The sequence below is a fragment of the Geotrypetes seraphini genome, chromosome 1 (assembly GCF_902459505.1).
Source record: "Geotrypetes seraphini chromosome 1, aGeoSer1.1, whole genome shotgun sequence".
Taxonomy (NCBI): Eukaryota; Metazoa; Chordata; class Amphibia; order Gymnophiona; family Dermophiidae; genus Geotrypetes; species Geotrypetes seraphini.
This window is the reverse complement of record NC_047084.1, coordinates 155,359,448-155,385,379: the sequence shown is the minus strand read 5'-3', so window position 1 is coordinate 155,385,379 and position 25,932 is coordinate 155,359,448. Positions and strand designations below refer to the sequence as shown.

The following is a 25,932-nucleotide window of genomic DNA, read 5'->3' as shown; positions in this document are numbered from 1 at the left end:
CCTGTCTCCAACCTACCCTTCGTCTTCAATATCCTGGAAAAACCAGTGTTATTCCATTCCTTCATTGACAAACAAGGCGCTCTATCCACCTTTCAATTGGGATTCATGAAATTCCACAGTACTGAAACCGTCCTCCTTGACATCATCAACGATTGTTGGAAACCCATGGACAAGGGTAATGATGTCCTTCTGGTGCTGCTGGATTTCAGCGCAGCCTTCGACACTATTGACCATCCTCTCCTCATTGAGTGGCTCTCTGAAACTGGACTCCACTTTCCTTAATAACAGATCCCAAAGCGTTCTGCTCAACGATGTGCTATCGAAAACGAAACCGATCAAATACGGTATTCCACAGGGGGCTCTGCTATCCCCCTACTATTCAATCTCTATATTAAACCTGTCCTAGACATACATTATGGAATGCCCTTCCTTTAGCCCTGAGACAGGGAACTAACTCCAATAATCTTAAATCCAGCCTCAAAACCTCTGTCTTTAAAGATGCCTACACGATTTAACCTCATAGCAACGCATGCAGCAAAACTCGAACCCTCCATAACCAGATTGTTAACCTCAACATCTGACTTCAAAGCATTCCGCAAAGAAATCAAAACGCTACTTTTCAAAAAGCATATTCAAAACACCTAATCTCCTCTTCCACATACACCGACCAGGTTACCCACTCCCTGACACCATATCCTCAACCGACCAAAAAAAAACAAACAAAAAAAAACCTAATTCATCCTACCGATTCATATTACCTACCAACGCCTGGAAAAAGATTTGATATGTAATGTAATATAACTGCTTTCATCCAATGTTACCAAGTCTATACTCATTCTGTTACTATGTCTTACCCTAAATGTCACGTACCCTCCTGGAAATGTCCAGCTTCTTCTTATGTAATCCGCTTTGAACCGCAAGGTACAAGCGGAATAGAAATCACTAATGTAATGTAATGTAATGTAATACCTATAATTAAATGCATAAGAGACTCAGACAAAGGCCACATGTCAGAAATTTCCTTTTCTCCCTTTCATTCTTGCCATTCCCCTTTCTTTTTATGTAATGTATCCCACCCATTTCCCTTTTGTAGCATGTCTCGTCAGTAGTATCTTGTAGCTTGTATTTTCATTTCCCCGTTTTTACTTATATTTTAAATTTTGTACAATGTAAACCATTTTGGTAATTAAAGTGGTATATCAAGTCTAAATAAACTTGAAACTATAAAATACGGATTAATTCCATTGCGGATGATATCCAACTGTACCTACCGCTAGGAGAAGCCCATGACGGCCAGATTGCAAAACTCCTAACCTGCCTCTTGGAAATCAAAAACTAGATGTCCGTCAACAAATTACAACTGAACGCCTCCAAGAGAGAACTTTTTTGGATCTGCAAAGAATTCTGCGACTGTGCCCGTCCCCTCGCTGTGCTGGGACTCAACTACTATAACTGCGAAAGACCAAGCACACAGCTTGGAAATACTCCTTGATAGCAACCTGTCGCTTTCTGACCATATTTCTCAGGTGGTAGCTTCCTCATTTTACTACCTGCGACAACTTTGAAAAATAAGAAACAACTTTTCAAAGTCTGACTTTGCCCAACTACTCTATGCCTTAATACTCTCCCGTATGGATTACTGCAATGAGTTATTCAACGGTCTCACAGTGAAGAATGTTCGATGTCTCCAGCATGTTCAAAACGCAGCAATCAGGCTTCTGAAAAACCTCCGTATCTGCGACCCTGTCTCCTAGGCTCTAGTGTCAGGTCACTCATAGCCAAACGTTGTGTCTTCAAGGGCCTGATGCTAGCGTTTAAATCTCTGCATGATATGGCACCAGCCTATGTGATAAGAACATAAGAACATAAGCAGTGCCTCCGCCGGGTCAGACCATAGGTCCATCTTGCCCAGCAGTCCGCTCCCGCGGCGGCCCAGACAGGTCACGACCTGTCCAAATCACCAGAAGGGGCCCCCATGCCACCTTGGTTTCCTATTGAGTCCTATCTTCCCATCAAAGTCCTAGCCCTCTGGTCTTGCACATGCATGACCTGGTCGGGTTTCTATACTTATTTTCTGGTTAGCTTTCTCAGTATCCCACGATTCCTTTATCCCTCAGGAATCCGTCCAGTCTCTGTTTGAATCCTTGTACCGTACTCTGCCCAATCACGTCCTCTGGTAGCGCATTCCAAGTGTCCACGACCCTTTGGGTGAAAAAAAACTTCCTTGCATTCGTTTTGAACCTATCTCCCTTCAGTTTCTCCGAATGCCCCCTCGTACCTGTTGTCCCCTTCAGCCTGAAGAATCTGTCCCTATCCACCCTCTCTATGCCCCTCATGATCTTGAAGGTCTCTATCATATCACCCCTGAGCCTCCTTTTTTCCAGAGAGAAGAGCCCCAGCCTATCCAACCTCTCGGCATATGGGCAGTGTTCCAGCCCTCTTACCAGTTTCGTTGCTCTCCTTTGGACTCTCTCGAGTACCGCCATGTCCTTCTTGAGATACGGCGACCAATATTGAACGCAATATTCCAGATGCGGACGCACCATCGCTCAATACAGTGGCAAGATGACTTCCCTCGTCCTGGTTGTTATGCCCCTTTTTATGATGCCCAGCATCCTGTTGGCTTTTTTTGAGGCCGCTGCGCACTGTGCAGATGGCTTCAGTGATGCATCCACCAGCACTCCCAAGTCTCTCTCAAGACTGCTTTCTCCCAACAATGCCCCCCCCCAATTTGTAGTTGAACAACGGGTTTTTTTTTCCCTATATGCATGACCTTGCATTTTTCCACGTTAAAGCGCATTTGCCATTTGTTCGCCCAGTCTTCCAGCTTGTCTAGGTCCCTTTGCAGGTCCTCACACTCCTCCCTGGAGCTAACTCTGCCGCACAGTTTGGTATCGTCTGCAAATTTTATAACCTCGCACTTTGCCTCCTTTTCCAGGTCATTGATAAATATGTTGAAGAGTAACGGCCCCAGCACCGATCCCTGCGGCACACCGCTCGTGACTCCCCGCCAGTCAGAATATTGGCCCTTCACTCCGACCCTCTGCAGTCTACCCGACAACCAGTGCTCTATCCATCGGTGCACATCCCCTCCCACCCCGTGGTTCCACAGCTTCCTAAGCAGCCTTTCATGTGGCACCTTGTCGAAAGCCTTTTGAAAATCGAGGTAAATGATGTCGATGGGTTCCCCATTGTCCACCCGACTGCTTATTCCCTCAAAGAAGTACAGAAGGTTCGTTAAGCATGACCTTCCCTTACAGAATCCGTGCTGGCTTGTTCTCAGTAGACCATTCCTCTCGATGTGCTCGCAAATGCCGTCCTTTATCATAGCTTCCACCATCTTCCCTATAATTGAAGTCAGGCTCACCGGCCTGTAGTTCCCTGTAGTGATGAATAAGCTTCCTCCGTATGTGCCAAACCAGTCTCTCTGCTCCCAGGGTATAATATGCCTCAAAATGCCCCCTGATCGTGCCCTTCAATTGCAAACTGCAAAGTGACGTACCTACTCCCACTTCATACCGAGCCACTGGAATCGACTGTCCCCACAGATCAGATCCTTTGAAGGACTCAACTTTAGAAAAGCAATAAAAACATACCTCATCACCTAAACCGATAGACTACAAAGAAATGTATATTGGTACCAGAACCAGTATGTATCACATAAGGACAACTTGTATCATACACTGTAACTTTCTGAGTGTCAAATTAGATATAACTTGTACTGAAAACCTTGCACCGTAAGGACAACTACAACAAATTGTAACCAGTAAACTGTTTATTATGCATATTAATATTAGACCCTAACATGTATCAAGTTAGGATAAAAACTTGTACAGAAATTATGTATGTTAAATCTGTAACCCGTTCTGAGTTCCTGAGGGACAACGGGATAGAAATCAAATTAAATAAATAAAGAGCTTATTCGTCTAATTCTCGATTCCTTTTCTTATTTACATTTTAGGAAATCTTTGAAAACGTACTTATTTGTTAAATTTTTGTAATAATTTATATATTATGTATTGTTTGTTTATTCTAATTTTATTGTAAACTACATAGATCTGCAAGGTATTGCAGTATACAAATAAATTTATGTTATGTTATATGCAGCATTACTTTGAGGTATTCTGGCCTGCAATATGCTAGAGGCTTCCTTAAAGGACACTATTCTGAAGGGTGCATGGATGCTTCTGAAATACTTGTACTAGCAATTGAGATCCTGGCTTGACACATGAGTTCTATAAATCCAAAATTATCATATCATCATCTATATAACATGGTGGGGCTTGAGCACCTCCCCCTTTACTTCAAATTCTGACCTCAGGAGTGGGGACTTTTCAGGTTACTAAACTGCTGCCTGCATTACTGTTCCATTTCCTCAGTTATAGACTCCTCCTTCCTACATCCCCCAAACCATCCCTTAATCCAATAAGATTTAGAGGCATAATCTGGCAATATTTTATTTATTTAGAAAATTCCTAACCTGCTTAAACCTAAGCGGTTTACAAAATACTAACATAATCATCAAATAGCACACAAACAAATAAAACAAAATTCCAATATACTCGTAAAAATATCACTATCCATTCAATTAAAAGCCTCCATGAAGAGATTTGTTTTTAATAACTTCTTAAATTTCTGAAGATCATCAGAAAGTAATCTTAATAGGCCTGTCAAATGATTCCATAATGATAACCCCTGTTATTGAAATTACAGACTATTATTGAGAAAGACATGGGGGAAGACACTGCTTGCCCTGGATCGGTAGCATGGAATGTTGCTACTCCTTGGGTTTTGGCCAGGTACTACAGAGCTGGATTGGCCACTGTGAGAATGAAGTACTGGGCTTGATGAACCATTGGACTGACTCTGTAAAGCTATTCTTATGTTTTCAATATGGTGAACAGGACACTTACCCAGCTCTCCATTCACAAGGAGCCTCAGGGTGCCAGGAGCAGGCTGTGAGAGAAAGTAAGAAAAATATTTCAGTATATACTGGCAACACAGCAATTGGGAATGGGGTATGTATTTTAGAATCCCAACAGAGTTGCCTGGGGGAGGGGGTATTGTGATTACTAATCCTATGTGTGTTCCAAGACAGTCAATTTATGTGGGGGGTGGGGGAGGGATAAGGGAGGGGGGTTTCTTAAAAAGGGGGTTGGGAGGATTTGGAAAGGAGAAATTTTACTTTAAAAGTTTTAAAAATGGTGCACTAGTGTCTATTCATATTAAGTTAAATACATTTAGAATATATTGTTGGATTATGAATCTGGGAATAAAAATTTATAATGGAGATTAAAATATTTTCATTAAATGTTAATGGCCTTAATCATCAAATTTTTTTTAAAAAATGCTGGCCTTCTTGAAGCAACAGAATGCGGACATATGTTATATACAAGAGACACGCCTATCATTAGTAGAGTCAAAAAAATTGGAAGGGGGATGGGTAAAACAGAGTTTTTTTGCTCCTGCAATTGGGAAAAAAGCCAGGGTTGCCATATTAATAAATAAAAAATGCACAACTAATTTTCAATTGATTGATTTTGATCCCTTGGGTAGGTGGGCTCATGTGAAAATGAGCATGGGAAATAATACCCTGGATTTGTTTAATGTGTATGCTCCAAATACGAATCAGAATGAATTTTTTTTTAAAGTTACAATTGATACTCCCACTGGTCACTTCTAATTTAGTGGTGGCTGGAGATTTCAATGCTGTCATGGATTCATTAATGGATAAAAAACCAAGTAAAATAATGAAATCATTAGGATTACATAATTTGGTTCAATCTTGTGATTTGAAGGATATATGGCAGATACTTCATTTTGATGATCGGGAATTTTCTCTTTGCTCACAAGTTCATAAATCCTTTTCAAGAACAGCTTATATTTTTGTCTCAAATCAATTAGTACAACAAGTGACAAAAGCCTCCATAGATCCTATCATTTTGTCTGATCATGGATGTGTATGGATTGAATTTAAATTTGATGAGCAAGATTATAGCAGGTCTGTATGGAGATTCGATAATACATTGATTGCAGATTCAATTTTCCTTGAAGAATTTAAATAAAAAATGATTGAATTTTTTCAAATTAACACTTCCGAAGAAATTACTATAGAAACATTATGGGATGCATTTAAGGCCACTATATTCAGCTTAAATTAGAAAACAACTTAAAAGATTCTAGAACTTTGCAGCGCACGAAGATGGCTGGGTAGAGGATTAGCTCTGTTGTGACAGGCAAATTTTATTAAGATTTTGGCAGTTAAAATTAAAGAAAAGTGAAGGAAAAGAGAGAATTGAAGTAAGAAATGGCTTCGGGTAAAACTAGTAAAAGTAATCCGGTGAATTCAGGAGCAGGAAGTAAAAAAAGAACAAAAATTGATTCGGTATCCCCGACAGCGGTCCCGTTGCCTCAGGAAGAAATTGATAACAGTGATTTGATGAATGAACTTCAGAAAATTAAAGAAATAGTAAGTGATAACGCTAAAAATATAAAAGATGTGAAGAAGGAAATAGAGAGTCTGACAAATAGAATGCAGGCAGTTGACTTCAAAATTGAGCAGTTAGAAAAGCATGCTGAGAAATCTGAGGCAGAGATGCTGGTGTGTAAAAAAGATCACAGAGAAATAGAGGCGTTGAAAAAGGATTTTGAAGACTTATCAAATCGTGAAAGAAGGAATAATTTGCGTCTGATTGGGATACCTGAGGGGATTGAGCAGAATGATCCTATTCAATTTGTGACTAATTTTATCCCAAAGATCTTGCCATTTAAAAGTTCTTTTCCTTTGGAGATAGAAAGAGCACATCGGATACCGATGAAAAGATCAAATAGTCAGAAGGGTCCCCGTCCAATAATCTTTAAGCTGCTAAGACATCAGCAGGTGATAGAGATTATAAAGCTGGCTAAAACAAATAAGGATCTTAAATGCCAGGATTCTAAGATCTTTATAGTACCTGACTTTGCAAAAGCTACTGCCTACAGAAGAAAACAGCTTTTGGATTTAAGACCTAAACTGAGAGCAATGGGAGCAAGATATGGATTGATATACCCTGCTATTATGAGGGTAACATATGAGAATAAAACTTATAATTTTGAAGAAGCAGGCAAATTACAGGAATTTCTAGATCAATATAATTTGCCTATGGTTTCATGAAAGTATTTAGAAAATGTAATAAATAATATACTTAGATTATTTTTGGTTTATATTTTTGAGTGAAAATTGAAAGATATTTTATAAAGAAGGAAAAAGTGAAAAAAAAAAAAAATAGAAAAGGAGAAAAATATTTTCTAGAAAATTGTTGAGGTTAGATTAAGGGGGGATCAACATTTCAAACAAGATTTAAAGAATAGAAATGAAAATTTTAAAGAGACAATAAGAAAAGAAGAAAAGAAGATTTTGACAAGGTAATAAGAGGGATGGAGCATATAGGAAGTGAAAAAAATATGAGGAACAATTATAAGATTTGGATGGTTTCTTGATGTGACTTTATAATTTGCATTTGAGCGTGACTGAAATGATAATATGAGGACACAAAAATGCTGCATTGAAGAAATGTGGGAACTTAGAATATAAGATGAAAAATACAAAAGACTATTGATGTAAAGAGAAGAAGATGTGAAGATAGACTGATGGAAATGACTTGAGCATTATTTAGATTTACAATTTGCATCTGAAATTGACTGAGATATAAGGATGATGTTGCAAAAATACTTTATTGGAGAAAGATGAAATAGCAATCTGCAAGAAGATGGAATAAGAGACTGAAACAGCAGGATGAAGATGTACAAGTGTTACAGTTGTGCAGAATGGAGAATAGACTGTAATAGATTGAAGATGCAATGAAAATTAATGAGAGTTTTAAAAAATATGAGGTCTGCTTGGTTGAAATGTTTGATCCTTCTTTTGATGTAAGGAAAAAAAAAAAAAATGAATATTATAGGATGGAGTGATGTATGTTCCATTGAAGTTGTGAGAAACTTAGGTTATACAAAAAAAATAAAATAAAATAATAATATTAATCTTGGGGGGGTATATATTGTAAGAAATGGTTTCCGAAATATTGGGTATATACTTTTATAAATATATTAGAGGTATAGGATGGAAGAATGTTTGGAAATTTGAATGAGAGGGGAAGTATATAATAAAGAATTATAGTAAATATGGGTATTTAGGGTATTGAAGAATGGATTGACTGCAGGATAATTTAGTGTTGGTTGTTTGAAAGATTAGAGAAAGAAAAATGAGTATGTTATTGCCTGAGGGGAGTTTATTTTTGCTCAGTAATATGTGCGTTTCGAAGTTTGCATTTGTGTTAGGGGAGGGGAGGGTGGGGGATGGGAATAGGGGGGAGGGGGAAAGAGGGGAGGGAGGGAGACTCATATATTGGTTTAAGGAAAAAGAAAAAATGTATATTTTATGTTTGAGTGGATTATATATGTATTTTATATTTTATTTGTAAAATGGGTTTTAAAATTTTTTCTTTGAATGTAAATGGCCTTAATCACCCTATAAAAAGGAAAAAGGTATTGGAATATATTAAACAACAAAATATAGATATATGTTTCTTGCAAGAGACACATTTGTCTGGAACAGAGTCTATGAAGCTGACAGATAAGTGGATAAAACAATGTTTATTTGCACCAGCGGTAAAAAAGAAGGCAGGAGTAGCAATATTGATTAATAAAAAATGTTCAGCAACATTTAATATGGTAAAGGCAGATCCTCAAGGAAGGTGGGTACTTGTTGACATGAGCATGGGCAATATTACATTGGCGTTACTAAATATATATGCCCCTAATTCGAATCAAAGTGAATTCTTTAAATCTCTACAACAATTAGTTTTACCACTGGCTGCTACTAATATAGTGGTGGCTGGGGATTTCAATGCTGTTATAGATCCAATAATGGATAAAAAGCCTAGTAGAATTATGAAATCAATGGGATTAGAAAATTTGATACAAGCATGTAATTTGAAAGATATATGGCGTATTCTTCATTTTAATGATCGGGAATTTACATTTTGTTCACATGTTCATCAATCATTTTCAAGAATTGATTATATTTTTGTTTCAGATCAGATGGTACAGCAAGTTGTAAAAGCTGACATAGAACCAATAGTAATATCTGATCATGGTGGTGTGTGGATAGAAGTTAACTTATTAGATCAAGATAATTCCAAACCTGTATGGAGGTTTGATAATACTTTGCTTGCTGATTCTAAATTTTGCACAGAATTTCAGATAAAAATGAATGAATATTTCAGACTTAATGACCTAGAGGAAATGTCGATTGGAATATTATGGGATGCTTTCAAAGCAACTATGAGAGGACAAATTATATCATATTCTGCGTATAAAAAGAAACAGATAAGAAAGCAATTTGCAAATTTGGAAAAAGAAATTAAAAATTTGGAATTAAAATTGGTTAATAAATGGGAACAAGAGACATTTCAATTATTGTTAAAAAAAAATGTGAATATAATGAAATTTCCTCTGGATTAGTAAGGAAAGATATTTTTGCTCAGCAAACGATGTATTATGGTAGTGCAAATAAGGCTGGAAGATTATTGGCAAATTATTTAAAAGCAAAGAAAAGAAAGGAGAAAATAAGCATAATTAAGGATGAATTAGGACATTCTCATTCTCAAATTGGAAATATATTAAAACAATTTTTAAAATATTATAAGTCACTGTATTCTTCTGAGTCTTATTTAGATAAAGAGAAAGATGGGTTGGATTTTTTGAGTTTAGTTAAAGGACCTAAGATTCCTGATCATATAAAAGGAAGTTTAGATAAACCTATATCATTAAAAGAGTTACAAATGGCATTGAAATCCCTTAGAGTTGGGACCGCTCAAGGTGGAGATGGATTTACAGTGGAGTTTTATAAAGAATTTCAAATTTCACTTTTACCATATTTATTAAAACTATATCAGGACCAACTGAATAAAGGTTGTATATCAGGCACTATGGCAGAATCTTTAACTATTGTTTTGCCAAAGCCAAATAAAGATCCAACATTGGTGTCAAATTACAGGCCTATATCTTTAATAAATGTAGATAGTAAAATATTAGCTAAGATTTTAGCATTAAGATTGGCTAAAGCTCTTCCGCATATAATAGGAATAAATCAAACTGGATTTGTTGCTCAAAGACACTCTTCAAATAATACTAGACTGGCATTTCAGATGTATTATTTAACAAGACAAATTAATGATCCGGCTTTTTCAGTATCACTAGATGCTGAGAAGGCTTTTGATCGTGTAGAATGGAATTTCATGTATCAAGCTATGGAATGGTTTGGTATTGGATCTGGATTTATACAAATGATTCAAGCACTGTATAGCTCCCCAACTGCTCGTTTATACATAAATAATAATTTTTCAGATGCTTTTAAATTGCAGAGGGGAGTTAGACAGGGTTGTCCATTATCTCCTTTGCTCTTTGATATAGTTCTTGAACCCTTGTTGTTAGCTATTCAACAGGCAAGGGACATAGAGGGTATTCCATGTGCTGGAGTGGAATATAAAGTATCCGCTTATGCAGATGATATATTGCTTCATTTGAGGAATCCGGAAACAACAATTCCATGTCTACTGGAGATAATAGATACATTTGGAAAATTCTCAGGATACAAAATAAATTGGAATAAATCAGAAATTTTACCTTTAAATGTGCATTGTACAAAAGGTATACTTGATTCTTTCCCTTTTATTTGGAAAGAGGATGGTATAAAATACTTAGGTATTTGGTTGAATAAAAAAACACTTGAAGAGACAATGAGAATAAACGAAAAATTTTTATTACAAAAAGTAACAGAGTTATGTGAGCAATGGAATCCTTTACATTTGTCATGGTGGGGAAGAGTTCAAACTGTTAAAATGATGATTTTGCCTGTAGTTTGCTATCAATTGGGAATGATACCAGTGTTTTTTCAGGGGTCTTTTTATAAAAAATTAAATAGTATTCTGGTTAAATTTATTTGGCTGGGTAAAATTGCAAGAGTGGCTCTAGTGTCTTTGCAAAGACCAATTGAGGAGGGTGGGGTAAATTTTCCCAATTTTTATAGGTATCATCAGGCCTATATCATGCGCCAAGGTATGTATTGGGTCCTCCCAGAGCTTTTGGAACAATTACCAGAGTGGTTAAGAGTGGAGAGATCACTTATTTTTCCACTTAGGCTTAATCTTCTGCTTGGTATAAAAGTGCCTAGAATACGTAAAGACAATAAAGTATTAATGGATACTTGGAAAACATTACGATTTGTAGATAAATTAACTAGTGATTCTATTTTAAAATCGAAACAGCAGACTATTTGGGTAAACTCCAAGATACAAATAGGCGGGTTTAAGGTTGTCTGGAAGGATTGGATTAAAGCAGGTATAAGATCCTTAACGGAAGTAATTGATAATGGTAAGCTGCTTGATTTTTCACAATTGCAACATAAATATGGTCTGAATAAAAAACAAAGTTATAAGTGGTTGCAACTGAAGCAGGCTATTCAGGTGGGGTTCCCTGAATGGAAATCTTTAAATGATCATTACAGCTTAGAATTCTTATGTTTCCAGGCAGATTTTCTGGGACACCAGGCCGCAAAGTGGTATAAAATGATATCTAATTATTTGAATAAGAAACCAAAAAATGTATTAAGAGATATTTGGAGCATTGAGATTACCGTATTTTCGCGGATATAACGCGCACCTGTGTAAAACGCGCACAGGGGTGTAGCGCGCAGAAATCACGATGATATGTACCAAAACTTTTCTATACCGCGCTCAGGCATATAACGCGCATGATGCCCGACGCTCCTTTCGCCCGCCCTGACTTTCCGTGCGCTGTCCCGACTCTCCGTTCACCCCCCCTGACTTCCGTGCACTGTCCCCCCTTGAAGTCCTGTCCCCCCTTGAAGGTCTGTCCCCATCCTGAAAGCCTGATGCCCCCCCCCCCGACGTCCGATACATCCCCCCCCCGGCAGGACCACTCGCACCCTCACCCCGAAGGACCGCCGACTCCCCAACAATATCGGGCCAGGAGGGAGCCCAAACCCTCCTGGCCACGGCGACCCCCTAACCCCACCCCGCACTACATTACGGGCAGGAGGGATCCCAGGCCCTCCTGCCCTCGACGCAAACCCCCCTCCCCTCCCAACGACCGCCCCCCCCCAAGAACCTCCGCCCGTCCCCCAGCCGACCCGCGACCCCCCTGGCCGACCCCCACGACCCCCCCACCCCCCTTCCCCGTACCTTTGGAAGTTGGCCGGACAGACGGGAGCCAAACCCGCCTGTCCGGCAGGCAGCCAACGAAGGAATGAGGCCGGATTGGCCCATCCGTCCTAAAGCTCCGCCTACTGGTGGGGCCTAAGGCGCGTGGGCCAATCAGAATAGGCCCTGGAGCCTTAGGTCCCACCTGGGGGCGCGGCCTGAGACACATGGTCGGGTTAGGCCTGGGATCCCTCCTGCCCGTAATGTAGTGCGGGGTGGGGGTAGGGGGTCGCCGTGGCCAGGAGGGTTTGGGCTCCCTCCTGGCCCGATATTGTCGGGAAGTCGGCGGTCCTTCGGGGGGGGGGGGGGATGTATCGGACGTCGGGGAGTCGGCCGGGCAAGAGGGCTTGGGCTCCCTCTTGCTCCGATCGTGGATGCGGGTGCGGGTGGGAGCGCGTGCGAGCGGTCGTTCGGGGTGGGGGTGCGAGCGGTCCTGCTGGGGGGGTGAATCGGGCGTCGGGCGGGGTGGGAACTATGTTTAAAAACTTTTCTATACCGCGCTCAGGCATATAACGCGCGAGGGGTATGCGCGGTAGGTAAAATCGCGTATAACGCGCGCGTTATATCCGCGAAAATACGGTAAGCATCAAATTAATGCATCTCAATGGCCACGTATTTGGTCTTGGAGAATTAAAGGTACGATGTCGGCATCTATTAGGCAAACATGGTTCTTTTTGTTGCATAGAGCATTCTGGACCCCTACTAGATTACAAAAATTAGATTGCTCTAAGTCTAATAGATGCTGGCATTGTAAAATTGAAATTGGAACTTTAGACCATCTTTTATTTTATTGTCCATGTATTCAGGCATTTTGGATATCAATATGGGATCAAGTTAATATATTGATGGAAAATCATGTAGCATTATCCTACGACACAGTGATTTTTGGAATGTGTATGAGGGCCAAAAGTCAGATATCTGCAGCAAACAACAAATTATTGATGATTCTTACTGGAGTGGGAATTCAACAAATAACGACTAATTGGAAAGACTGTTCTAGATTGAATTGTAGTTTTTGGTGGAACTCAGTTTGTCATTTATATAAGATGGAAAGATTTCTTGCAGTACAGAGGGGATATTTTAAAAGGTTTAAGGAGGTGTGGAGGCCATTAATTGAATATTGTAATGATTAAGGGTTATTCTTTTTCCTTAGGGGATAATTTGTAAAAATGGGGGGGAGGGAGAGTCTAAATATGTATATGTTTGGATAAAATATTTTGTTGATAGGGGAGGGGATGGGAGGTGGGTGGAGGGAATTAAAACATGTGTAATAATATTGCTTAAGAATGTCAAGTGAGGGACGGAAGTGACGTCATCTCGCACATGGCTGAGTAAAACAGGAGCTCCGTCGGGCTTCTGTGCATAATAGCGCTTGGCGCTTCCAAAGTGCGCGTTTTTGCCACCACCTTCGCCTGCTCCGGCTCCCTTTTCTATGGCCACTCGAAAGCGCCTGGAAAAATTTAAGTTCTTCGGCGATCCGCCGGAGAAATCGGCTCCGGAGGCGGCGGGCAGCATGGGGGACAGGGAGAAAAAAAAAATGGCGACCGGACCAGCGACTCAATCGGAGTCGGAAGATGAGGGTATCCCCGATCAGAGGAGAGAGGTTGGTGATGCGCCCCAGAAGTCTATAACAGACTGGTTTAAGGAGCTCAAGGCAGATATTAATGGGGTGCGGAGTGACGTGAGAGCGGCGATAGCGGAGCTGCGGGCAGAGGTCGGCGAGCTGGGAGCCAGAGTAACAGCAACAGAAGACCACGTGGCTACCCTGAATACGGTGGTGACAACTACCACAGAAGATTCGGCTCGCCTGTCCTCTGAACTGCGGGACCTCCAGACTCAAGTTGAAGATCTGGAAAATAGGTCACGGCGCTGCAACCTACGCTTTAAGGGCATCCCTGAAACGGAGGAGTACAAGGATTGCAAGGCGGTGGTACGGGACTTCTGTGAGCATTTGTTGAGAGCTGATGGGGCTGACCTGCCTGATAATATGATTCTGGTGCGGGCCCACCGCAGTCTGGGAGCTGCACGAGCTCAGAACACGCGTGATATCATTGCGTGCTTTGGAGAATTCACATTGAAGGAACGGATCTTACTGGCTGGCCGGCGACAGGCCGCACTCCGGTGGAAAGATATGGCGGTGGGTGTATTTCAAGACCTAGCGTGGTCTACATTGCAGAAGCGCAGGGCATTCAAAGATGTCACCTCTGCCCTGCGCACTGGGGGCCATAAATACCGCTGGCTTTTCCCCTTTGGGATGTGGATGACTGTTAATGGGGCATCCCGGAGGGTGAGTACAGTGTCGGAAGCCTGGGCGGAGATGCGAGCCTTGGGATGCGGGACATCGCAAGTGGAAGATCGGCCCCCTGCAGTAGCAACTACATCAGCACAGGGTGCCTCATGGAGCACGGCACTGCGGTCCGGGAAGAAACCAGCGAAACCTCCCTCCTGACTGAGCTTGGACATTGCCCTGCTTTTGCAGGGAGGGAGTTGATCCCTTGGCCTTCGTGGAGCCTGCATACATATGTTCGGTGGTGTTGGAGATTCTGGGGGCTCCCTGAGCTCTCACTGTTGTATGACTTTCTCTAACGCACTGTATTTTATTCCAGGAAATGTTGTACTGGTTCATAATTGTTTGATGTTGGGAGACGGGGGGGTATTTGGAGGGGTTGAAAGGGGCTTGGTGAGTGTGGGGAATGTTTGAGATTTGAATGTAGGTGGGGGGGGGGTAGGGTGGCGTTTGGAATATAAATGGGTGGTTTTACGCTTTGGGGGATTCAATGCTTCTGAAAGTGGGATACATGCCTTTGGGAGGGATAGCACTTTCTGTCAGCTGGCGAATCCTAATCTACAGGGTTCGAAGCAGCGTAGGGGTGGGGGGCGGGGGGAGGGGTTGGGGGGAGTTCAGGTGGGAGGGGGGAGGGGGAGGGTGGAGGAGAAGCTGTTTACTATAGGTTCGTGGAATGTTAATGGACTTAATAGTCCTGGGAAGCGTAGTATTGTGGCTAAGGAATTGAATCGCATGCAATGGGATGTTTGTTTACTTCAGGAAACACATTTGAGGCCTCGAGATGTGGGGGTCTTAAAATCACGCTATTATGATCAGATTTGGACCCACCAGGGATCGACCCCAGGGAGGAAGGTGGGGGGTCTGGCCATTCTGGTACGAAAGGGCTTGGGGTTGGTGGTCGATCATGTCTATAGGGATGGTGCAGGGAGATGTTTGGCTCTTGTGGCTACATTGCAGGGTTGTACAATTACCCTTATCAATTTGTACGGCCCCAATAAGGGTCAAGCTAGCTATTTTGGGTCTATCAAAGAAGAACTGGTTAGTTTTGCAAAGGGGTCGGTGTATCTCGGGGGGGATTTTAATGTTACACCTGATGTTACTCTGGATCATTCTGGGGGTGGGACTAGGTCTCCGTCCAGGGCTGCTAGACGGGCTTTACTGTCTCTATTCTCTTCTCTGGGCTTGGTGGATAGCTGGAGGTTGTTGCATCCTACACAACGCACTTATACCCACTACTCACATGCACATAAATCATACGCACGCATAGACGGGTTGTTGGTCCACCGCAATTCGTGGGGAGGGATTCGCCAGGCGGAAATTGGACCTATTCAAATTTCTGATCATGCGCCTGTGTGGGTAACTAGTGTGGGGTACTGGACAGGGGAGGGATGCCGTTTCTGGAGACTTAATGAATCTCTATTGAAAGATCCAGCTGTGGTCCGGGAGGTGTATGATACTGTGGACCAATACCTTCAGATTAATGACAATGCTACGGTTACTGATGCGATATTGTGGGATGCACTGAAGGTGGTAGTACGGGGTATCTTTATCAAATGGGGTGCTCGTCGTAAGCGCTTCAGGGCTCAGCGCAACCTGAGGTTAAGGGAACAATTGGAACGGTTGGGGAGGCTGCACCAGAGACACCAGGACCCCTTAATATATGAACAATTAGTTAAGGTACGGGCGGAGCTCTCCCTACTGCAGATGGAGGAATATGAGTTTTTGAGGACACGTTTGCGGCAATCGGTCTATGAATATAATAATACACCTGGATCTCGCTTGGCTCGGTTGATTAAGCTGAAACAGGCGAGAGCGGCTATTACTCAGATACGGGATGCAGGAGGGACGGTGCATCGGACTGACTCAGATATTAGATCAGATTTTCTTAATTTTTATTCTGATTTATACAGACCCTCACAGGGGCGAGATCCGGCTGCTATTGACCAATACCTTTCACAGATGCGGCTTCCTCGACTTTCGGATGAGGACAGGGAATTGCTCAATGAGCCTATAGAGTTAGGGGAGGTCTTGGGAGTCATTGCTGAGTTGAAGTTAGGGAAATCGCCGGGCTTGGATGGCTATACTAATCAGTTTTATAAACTTTTCCGGGAGGTCCTGGCTCCGTTGCTGGTTCGGGTTGCGAACGGGGTGAGGGATGGCTCTTCGTTGCCGTCCACCATGGGGGAGGCTGGGATTTCGGTCCTACTTAAACCAAACAAAGATCCGATGAGCTGCGGGTCTTACCGACCGATTTCGTTACTAAATACTGATGCAAAAATCCTTGCTAAAGTGTTGGCCCTTCGGTTGGGGAAGGTATTGCCGTCTTTGGTACACTTGGATCAATCTGGATTTGTGCATAATAGACGGGTAGGTGATAATATTAGACGCACTTTACACCTTATGTGGGCTGCTCAGCGGACTTCTGCTAAAGTAGCTTTTCTGTCGATTGATGCCGAGAAGGCTTTCGATCAGGTTGACTGGACTTTTTTATGGCAGGTGATGTCGAAGATGGGGTTGGGAGTTTTCTTTTTGGCATGGGTACAGGCCTTTTATGCAGCTCCAAAAGCTACTGTGTGTATTAATGGGATTTATAGTGACTTTTTTTCCATTGCGAGGGGTACTCGACAGGGGTGCCCTTTATCTCCTCTGTTGTTTGCCCTTTCTATGGAACCTCTGGCCATTCGTATTCGGGAACATGGTGACTTGATGGGGTTACGAGTAGGAGATATTGAACATCGTATTGCACTTTTTGCTGATGATGTGTTATTGTATGTTAGGGACCCGGAAGACTCGTTGCCACTCTTAGTTGATCTCTTTTTAGAATATGGGCAGCTTTCGGGGTTCACGGTAAACATGGATAAATCTGAATTGTTGAATGTAACCCTGGGGGAGGAGGATCAGCGTCGTTTAGCTGTCCGGTTTCCTTTTCGCTGGGCTCCTGGGGTCATTCGCTATCTGGGAATTCGTTTACCGACCGATCTAACTCAATTGTATACAACTAACTATGCTAGAATTATTCAACAAGTTAGGACTGATATTCAACGCTGGAATGGGTTTTGGTTGTCTTGGTGGGGTCGCATTGCAGTGTTGAAAATGAATGTCCTACCCTGGTTGCTCTTTCTCTTTCAAACGTTGCCGGTCGCAGTCCCACATTTGGTGTTGAAGCAACTACATGCTTTGTTTTTTCGCTTTATTTGGCAGGGGAAATCTCCTCGTATCTCCAGAGCTGCTTTGTGGGCAGCTAGGGATAGAGGGGGACGCGCGGTACCTAATTTATTGTGGTACTACCGGGCTGCTCAGCTGCGGCTATTATTGGATTGGGAGATTGCTGATTTTAAGTTGGCGGTGCGTATTGAACAACATTTTGTGGGACGCCCATGTTTGAAACGCTGGCTTTGGTCCTCCTCTATTGATCTTGAGCGACTGGCGGTCCCAGGAAATCCGTTTTTGGAACATCTTCTGAGAGTGTGGGGGGTTACTAAACGGCGATGGGGGGCTGGGGTAGGCCCCTCGATTCTTGGTGCGGTGCGCGGTGAGCCTCTGTTCCCGGCGGGTGGGGAGAGTTCTGTGTTTGTGCGGTGGGAACGGTTGGGGTTGTCTACCTTTCGAGATGTGCTTCAGAAGGGGGTCCTGGTGTCTTTCGAAACCTTCCAGATTAGTGCTGATTTGCCCAGGGGAGACTTTTTGGCTTATTCTCAGATACGTCATTTCCTTCACTCTCAAAAGTGGGATAGGGGACCCATTCAATCTCTAGATCCCTTCGCTCACTTGTGGGTCACTCTTCGGAACTTACCTAAACCCATTTCTGTTCTTTACCAATATATTCGGGGCTCCTTTTCCTTTCCGGCTCTCTATCAACGGGCTTGGGAGGTAGACTTGCACTGTACCTTTTCTGTTGAGGAGTGGTTTAAAATTCACATCGAAGTGGGAAAAGCCTCTTCTTGTGCACTTATTAAGGAAAATGCCTATAAAGTAACCATGCGCTGGTATTACACACCTGCCCGTCTCCATCGTATGTTTCCTACAGTATCTGCCTTATGTTGGAGATGTGGGGTGGATAGGGGGATCTTTTTACATATATGGTGGGATTGTCCAGTTCTAAAGCCCTTTTGGAGGACTGTTGTGGGATGTTTATCACAATTGTTACAGATTTTCTTGCCTCTTTCTCCACAGGGATGTTTATTAGGCCTTTATAATGTTAGTCTGTATTCTTGGCAGACAAAGCTCCGACGTTGGGGTTTGGCGGCAGCAAAATGTTTGATTGCTGCCCATTGGAAACAGGGACTGGCACCTACTCATTTGGATTGGACTTTGAAGCTTCAGTTTATTGTTCAAATGGAATTATCTATTGCAAAGCGACATGGGTATTATTATACTTACACCAGGACTTGGACGAGAATAATAGAAAAAATCGAATCTTTACACTGAGCTTTTTTTCTGGGGGGGGAGGGATTGTGTCCAGGGGGACTTCCCTGAAGAAACCACAGGAAGTCCCTCTCTGAGGGTAATACAGTTGGTATGATGGGGGGGGGGGGGTTTTGTGGAGTTCTGATTGATGATATGTATTGGGGGCTGTTTGGGTTCTGTTGGGAGAGATTTCTGCTGTTTGTACTGCTGGGGGAGCATTCTGTGACTTGGGAGCATTTTATATGCTTGCTCTCCTATCTGTTGATGTCCCTGATATTTATATTCTGGTTTGTATAATTTTCTCAAAACTTTTTCAATAAACATTTATTGATTAAAAAAAAAGAATGTCAAGTGAGTGATGTGAATTACTTGTAATAATATTGTACACTTGTTGAAAGAAATAAAAAGGAATAAAGATGAAAAAAAAAAAAAAAGAAAACAACTTAAAAATCAATTTTTCAATTTGAAAAAAGAAATTAAACAGTTGGAAGCTAAATTAGTTGAAAAGTGGGAGCAAAGTACCCTACAGGCTATATTAAATGCAAAGGGTAAATATAATGAGATATCTTCCAAATTGGTAAGAAAAGATTTGTTTTCCCAAAAAACTCTTATTATGGAAGCTCAAATAAGGCGGGAAGATTATTGGCAAATTATCTTAAAGCAAAGAAAAGAAGATCAAAAATTATTGCAATAAAGGATGAGAAAGGAGAGACACATACTCAAATTGGTAGTATTTTAAGTCAATTTTTAAATTTTTATAAAGACCTATACTCTTTCGAGCCTTATGAAGATAGGGGAAAAGATGGTTTAGAATTTTTGAAGTTAATAGAAGGGCTGAAAATTCCTGAGCATATAAAAAAGGTTTAGAAGAGCCTATATCATTAAAAGAAGTGGAAACAGCGTTGAAGTCTCTTAGAGTTGGATCTGCTCCAGGTGGTGATGGTTTCACGGTAGAATTTTATAAATCATTTCAAGTTACCCTATTACCTCATTTATTAAATTTATATCAGACTCAACTAACTAAGGGTTGCATTCAGGTACTATGGCAGAATCATTGACTATAGTTTTGCCAAAGCCAAATAAAGATCCCACGTTGGTTTCAAATTACAGGCCTATCTCGCTAATCAATGTAGATGGAAAACTTTTGGCTAAGATATTGGCTTTACGCTTAGCTAAGGCTCTCCCTTTTATTACTGACATGCACCAAACTGGGTTCATTGCTAAGAGACATTCATCTAAAAACACAAGATTGGCTTTTCATATGTTGAATTTAACAAAAACCATGAAAGATCCGGCTTTTTCTGTGTCCTTGGATGCAGAAAAAGCCTTTGATCGGGTGGAATGGACCTTTATATATCAAGCTATGGAATGGTTTGGAATAGGTTCAAGATTTATACAAATGATTCAAACATTGTATAGCTCCCCTGTTGCAAAATTGTATATTAATAATAATTTCTCAGAACGCTTTAATTTGCGGAGGGGGGGTTAGACAAGGTTGTCCCCTATCTCCTTTGCTTTTTGATATTGTTTTGGAACCCTTGCTATTAGCTATTCAGCAAGTAAAGGAGATACAGGGTATTCCTTATTCAGATCGGGAATACAAAGTCTCTGCATATGCAAATGATATTTTGCTTCATTTGAGAAATCCAGAAACAACCATTCCATGCTTACTTGAATTGATTGAGAAATTTGGAAAATTTTCAGGGTATAAGATAAATTGGAGCAAATCTGAAGATCTTCCACTAAACGTGTATTGTACAAAAGGCTTGTTTGATTCATTTTCTTTTGTATGGAAGGAAGGTGGATTAAAATACTTGGGAATTTGGATAAAAACCACGCTGGAAGACACAATGAAAGAGAATGAAAAATCTTTATTGCAGAAGGTAACAGAAATGTGCGAGCAATGGAATCCACTTCATCTGTCTTGGTGGGGGAGAGTTCAAACTATTAAAATGATGATATTGCCTGTGGTTTGTTATCAGATGGGAATGTTATCAGTTTTTTTTAAAGGGTACTTTTATAAAAAAGTTAAACAGTATTCTTACAAAATTTATTTGGCTGGGCAAGACTCCTATAATTGCTTTAGTATCTTTACAAAAACCAATTGCGGAGGGTGGGGTAAATTTTCCCAATTTCTATAGGTATCATCAAGCCTATATTTTGCACCAGGGTATGCATTGGGTCCTCCCAGAGCTCATTGATAATACCCCAGATTGGTTGTGGATGGAATGGCGACTCATGTTCCCTTTACGTTTATGTCATGTTCTTAGTATTAAAATGCCTAGATTGTATATGGTTAAACTCCAAGATTCAAATTGGCGAATTTAAGGTCATCTGGAAGCATTGGATGATAGCAGGTATATGGATTTTGGGTGATGTTATTTCACATGGTAAACTGCTTGACTTTTCACAGTTGCAACATAAATATGGTCTTAATAAATCACAAAGCTTTAGATGGTTGCAACTGAAGCAGGCCATTCAGGCAGGGTTCCCTGAATGGAAGAATCTTAATACACAATATAGTTTAGAATTTTTATGCTTTCAGGTAAACTTCTTGGGACACCAGGCTGCACAGTGGTATAAATTGATAAACGGATTTGTAAATAAAAAATCTAAAAATGGACTTAGGGACATTTGGAGCATTGAGATCAAGCATCAAATTACTGCGTCTCAATGGCCATGAATTTGGTCTTGGAGAATAAGATGTTAGGTGTCCGCATCTATGAGACAAACTTGGTTTTTCCTTTTACATAGAGCATTTTGGACCCCAGTTAGATTACAGAAGTTAAATAGCTCTAAGTCTAATAGATGATGGCATTGTAATCTTGAGATTGGAACATTAGATCATTAGTTATACTATTGTCCCTTTATTTTGACCTTTTGGAAATCAATCTGGACCCAAATAAATTGTTTATTAGAGAATCCTGTGGCTTTGTTGTATGACATGATTCTATTTGGTATGTCAATGAGAACAAAGAGCCAAATTTCATCAAACAACAAGCTTTTATTGATTATGACAGGAGTCGCCATACAACATGTCACACATAATTGGAAAAATTGGAGTAGGCTTAATTACAATTTTTGGTGGAACTCATTGTGTCACATCTATAAGATGGAGAGAACAATAGCCATACAAAAAGGGAATTATAAAATATTTAAAGAGATATGGGAGCCATTGACGAATTATTGTAATGAATAGATACCAATTCTCCATTATAAGTAAAATATAAGTGAAGGGATGGGAGGGAGGGAATTCCGAATTTTATTAAATGTTTGGTTCAGTAAAAAAAGAATATTGTATAAGATATATTTGATTACATATGTTATGGTAGAGGTGGGAGGGAAGGGGTTAAATTTTATGTATTTATGACAGAAATTCAAGTGATGTATTTAATTTCAATTGTCAATTTATTGATACACTTGTTGTAAGATGTAAAAATGAATAAAGATCTTTAAAATAAAAAAAGAATCCCAACAGAGCAAATGCTGACATTTGCTTATATACTATGCTAAAAAGAGCTTTAGTTGAGGAATGGGAGAAGGTAATTCATAGCTCGTGCAGTCCTAGCTTCTACAGGTGGCCAGCTTTGAAGAATAGTGCAAACATGCTAGCTCTAGTGAGGATCAAGTTTCAAGTTTTATTTATATTTGATTAATCGCTTAATTAAAATTGTTTCTAAGCAAATTACAATATATAAAAGTAACATATAATTAAACATAATATTAAAATAAGAAATAACATATAAGATATTATAAAACTAACAATTTATACAATGAATACAATTAAAAAAAAAAAAAGGAGGATTTACATAATAAGTATATATGATGGGCTCATAAATTTATACAATGATGAAAAAGATATAAACATAAAAAAGGAAGAATTAGGAAAAAAGCGTGGCAAAGAAGAAGAAAGAGAAAGAGGAAGAACTCAAAAGTAATTTATAAGTTGCACAGATTCAAGCTGTACTACTACTTCTAATTATTTCTACAGCAGCGCTGTACACAAACACTTAAGAGACGACTCTTGCTTGAGAGGGCTTACAATTTATTCAAAAGAGATAAATGGAAAAAAAAAAACAGAGAATAATTAAAGCATGGATATTAAACAGGTAAATAAAGCAAAAAAAATAAGCTATTAGCCTGGATTTGAATAGGGCCAGAGATGAGCATAAAAACATAAGAATTGCCTTGCTGGGACACAAAGAAGGTCCATCTAGTCCAGTAGCCTATTTCCAACAGTGGCCAACTCAGGTCCCAGCTAGTTCCCAAGTAATAACTTCTAAGCAGTCTGCAGATGCAGAGGCAAAAAAAAACAACCACAATTTGAAATGTCTATATACAAATGTCAAAAGCCTAAAAAATAAAATGGGAGTTAGAGTATATAACACTAAGGGGTCCTTTTACTAAGGCGCGCTAACTGATTTAGCGCGCATTAAATGCTAACGCGTCCATTATATTCTATGGACGCGTTAGCATTTAGCTTGAGCCTCTCAGAGATCTAGTGAAAAGAGAACAATCAGTGGATCACAGTGTGGGATGAACACAGAAGATTTAGAATCAGAAAATAATATTAAATATTGAACTAGGCCAGTTACTGGGCAGACTTGCACGGTCTGTGTCGGTGTATGGCCATTTGGTGAAGGATGGGCAGGGGGGGGCTTCAATGGCTGGGAGGGTGTAGATGGGCTGGAGTAAGTCTTAACAGAGATTTCGGCAGTTGGAACCCAAGCACAGTACCGGGTAAAGCTTTGGATTCTTGCCCAGAAATAGCTAAGAAGAAAAATAAAAAAAAATAAAATAAAATAAAAATTTTTTTTTAAATTGAATCAGGTTGGGCAGACTGGATGGACCATTCAGGTCTTTATCTGCCGTCATCAACTATGTTACTATGTAATGATATTATAATGAGAGAGCAGATCAAATTGGAGAGGGGTTGTGCTATAGGTTCAATAGATAGTAGTGTGGAATCCTTACGGATATAAATTCCTTGTGTGAAGAGAAAGAGTATTCTGTTGGGCTGTACTACTGTCTGCAGGGACAAAATGAATTGACAGATGAAGAAATGTTTACAGAAATTAAGAACGCTAGCAAATTGGGTAACAGTATAATAATGGATGATTTAATCTATCCCAATATTGACTGGATAAATGTTACATCAGGTAGTGCTAGGGAGGTAAAATTCCTAGACATAATAAATGGTTGCTTCTTGGAGCAATTGATCCAGGAATCGACAAGAGGGAGCTATTGTAGATCTAGTCTTTCGTGGCATACAGGGCATAGTATGAAAGGAAATGGTGATCATGTCAGAGCCAATATCTGGCGTGAAGTCACAAAGGAAGACTATGATAAAATGAGGAAAATTGTTATAAAGAAGCTAGAAAGATCAGCCCAAAAGGTTAGAACTTTAATCAGGCATGTGTATTATTTAAAAATACCATTTTGGAAGCCCAGACCACATGTATTCCATGTATTAACAAAGGAAGAAAAAGAGCAAACAACAGCCAATATGGTTAAAAGGTGAAATGAAAAAGGCTATTACAGAGCCACAAAAATCCTTCAAAGAATGGAAAAAGGATCTGAATGAAGAAAATAAGAAGCAACATAAGCACTAACAGGTTTAGATGCAAAGCATTGATAAAGAAGGATAAGAGAGAATATGAAGAGCAACTTTCCTCAGCGGGAAAAACTCAGATACATCAGAAGCAGAAAGCCTGCGAGGAATCCGTGGGACCGTTAGATCATCAAGGAGCAAAATGAGCAGTGTGGGAGGACATAGTGGAGAGAGACTGAATGAATTATTTGCTTTGGTCATTAGGGAAGAAGACATAAGAGACGTACCTGAACCAGAAGTGGTTTTCAAGGATGACAATGCGAGAGAGTAGTGAGATTTGTGTGGTCCTGTTATGGCAGGAGAGGACTAGAGGAGAGATCCTGTGAAGGATCTAAAAGAAATCTCGGTGAACCTAGTGTATGGGGGTGGGGTTGGGCTATCCTATTTCTGATTTGTGGTTTTCATTTGAATTTTACTGTAAACTGCTTGATTTGCTCTGGCACTAAAGTAGTATAGACGTACTGAGACAAATTGATAATTCACCTAGTCTGGATGGTATACACCCCAGGTACTAAAAGAACTCAAACATAAAATTCCTGTTAGTGATATGTAATCTGTTGTTAAAATTGCCCATAGAACCTGAAGATTGGAGGGTGGCTGGTATAAGCCAATTTTTAAAAAGGACTTCAAGGACGATTTGGGAAATTACAGACTGGTAAGCCTGACTTCAGTTACAAGCAAGACAGTGGAAATTATTGATGATATTAACAGGATCTGCCATCCAACAAATAACCTATAATTGGAAGGACTGTAGAAGACTGAATTATTGTTTTTGGTGGAATTCAGTTTGTCATGTGTATAAAATGGAAAGAGCGTTGGCAGTTCAAAAAGGTTATTATAATAAATTTAAGGATGTGTGGGGACCATTATTAAATTATAGTAATGAATAAATTACACTTTTCCCAATTTTAATAAACATGTGGATTTGGGGTGTGGGGGGGTTTTTCTTGGTTTTCCATTAAGAATATATATATGAATGTCATAAGATATTATTTTCAGGTGGCATATATTAGTTATATATGAATTTGGGAGGGGGGTGGGGGTTAAATCTTATTGGTGTATGATATTGAAGATTTTTCAAGTGATGTTGTATTATAATTGTTTGATATTTACTGTACACTTTATAAAATGAATAAATAATTTTTTTTTTTAAAAAAAGGAAATTATTATAAAAGAATAAAATTACATAACATGTATACAAACATGGTTTAATGGGTCAGAGTCAGCATGGGTTAAGCCAAAGTAAGTCTTGCCTCACTAATTTGTTTCATTTCTTTGAAGTTACGAATAAAAGTGGATAAAGGTGAGCTGGTGGATGTAGTTGTATCTCACCTTTCAGAATGCTTTCAACAAAGTTCCTCATGAGA

The 25,932-nt window shown here is 40.2% G+C and overlaps 1 protein-coding gene across 1 annotated transcript in view; it reads right to left on the bottom strand.

Moving 5' to 3' along the window:
- The window catches only part of MKS1 (MKS transition zone complex subunit 1), a 93,560-nt gene that overhangs the window by 23,702 nt on the left and 43,926 nt on the right, over nucleotides 1-25,932 (bottom strand). The window contains exon 10 of the mRNA XM_033940395.1: nucleotides 4,914-4,956. Within this exon, the coding sequence (XP_033796286.1) occupies nucleotides 4,914-4,956 (43 nt within the window). The remainder of the gene's footprint in view (nucleotides 1-4,913; nucleotides 4,957-25,932) is intronic.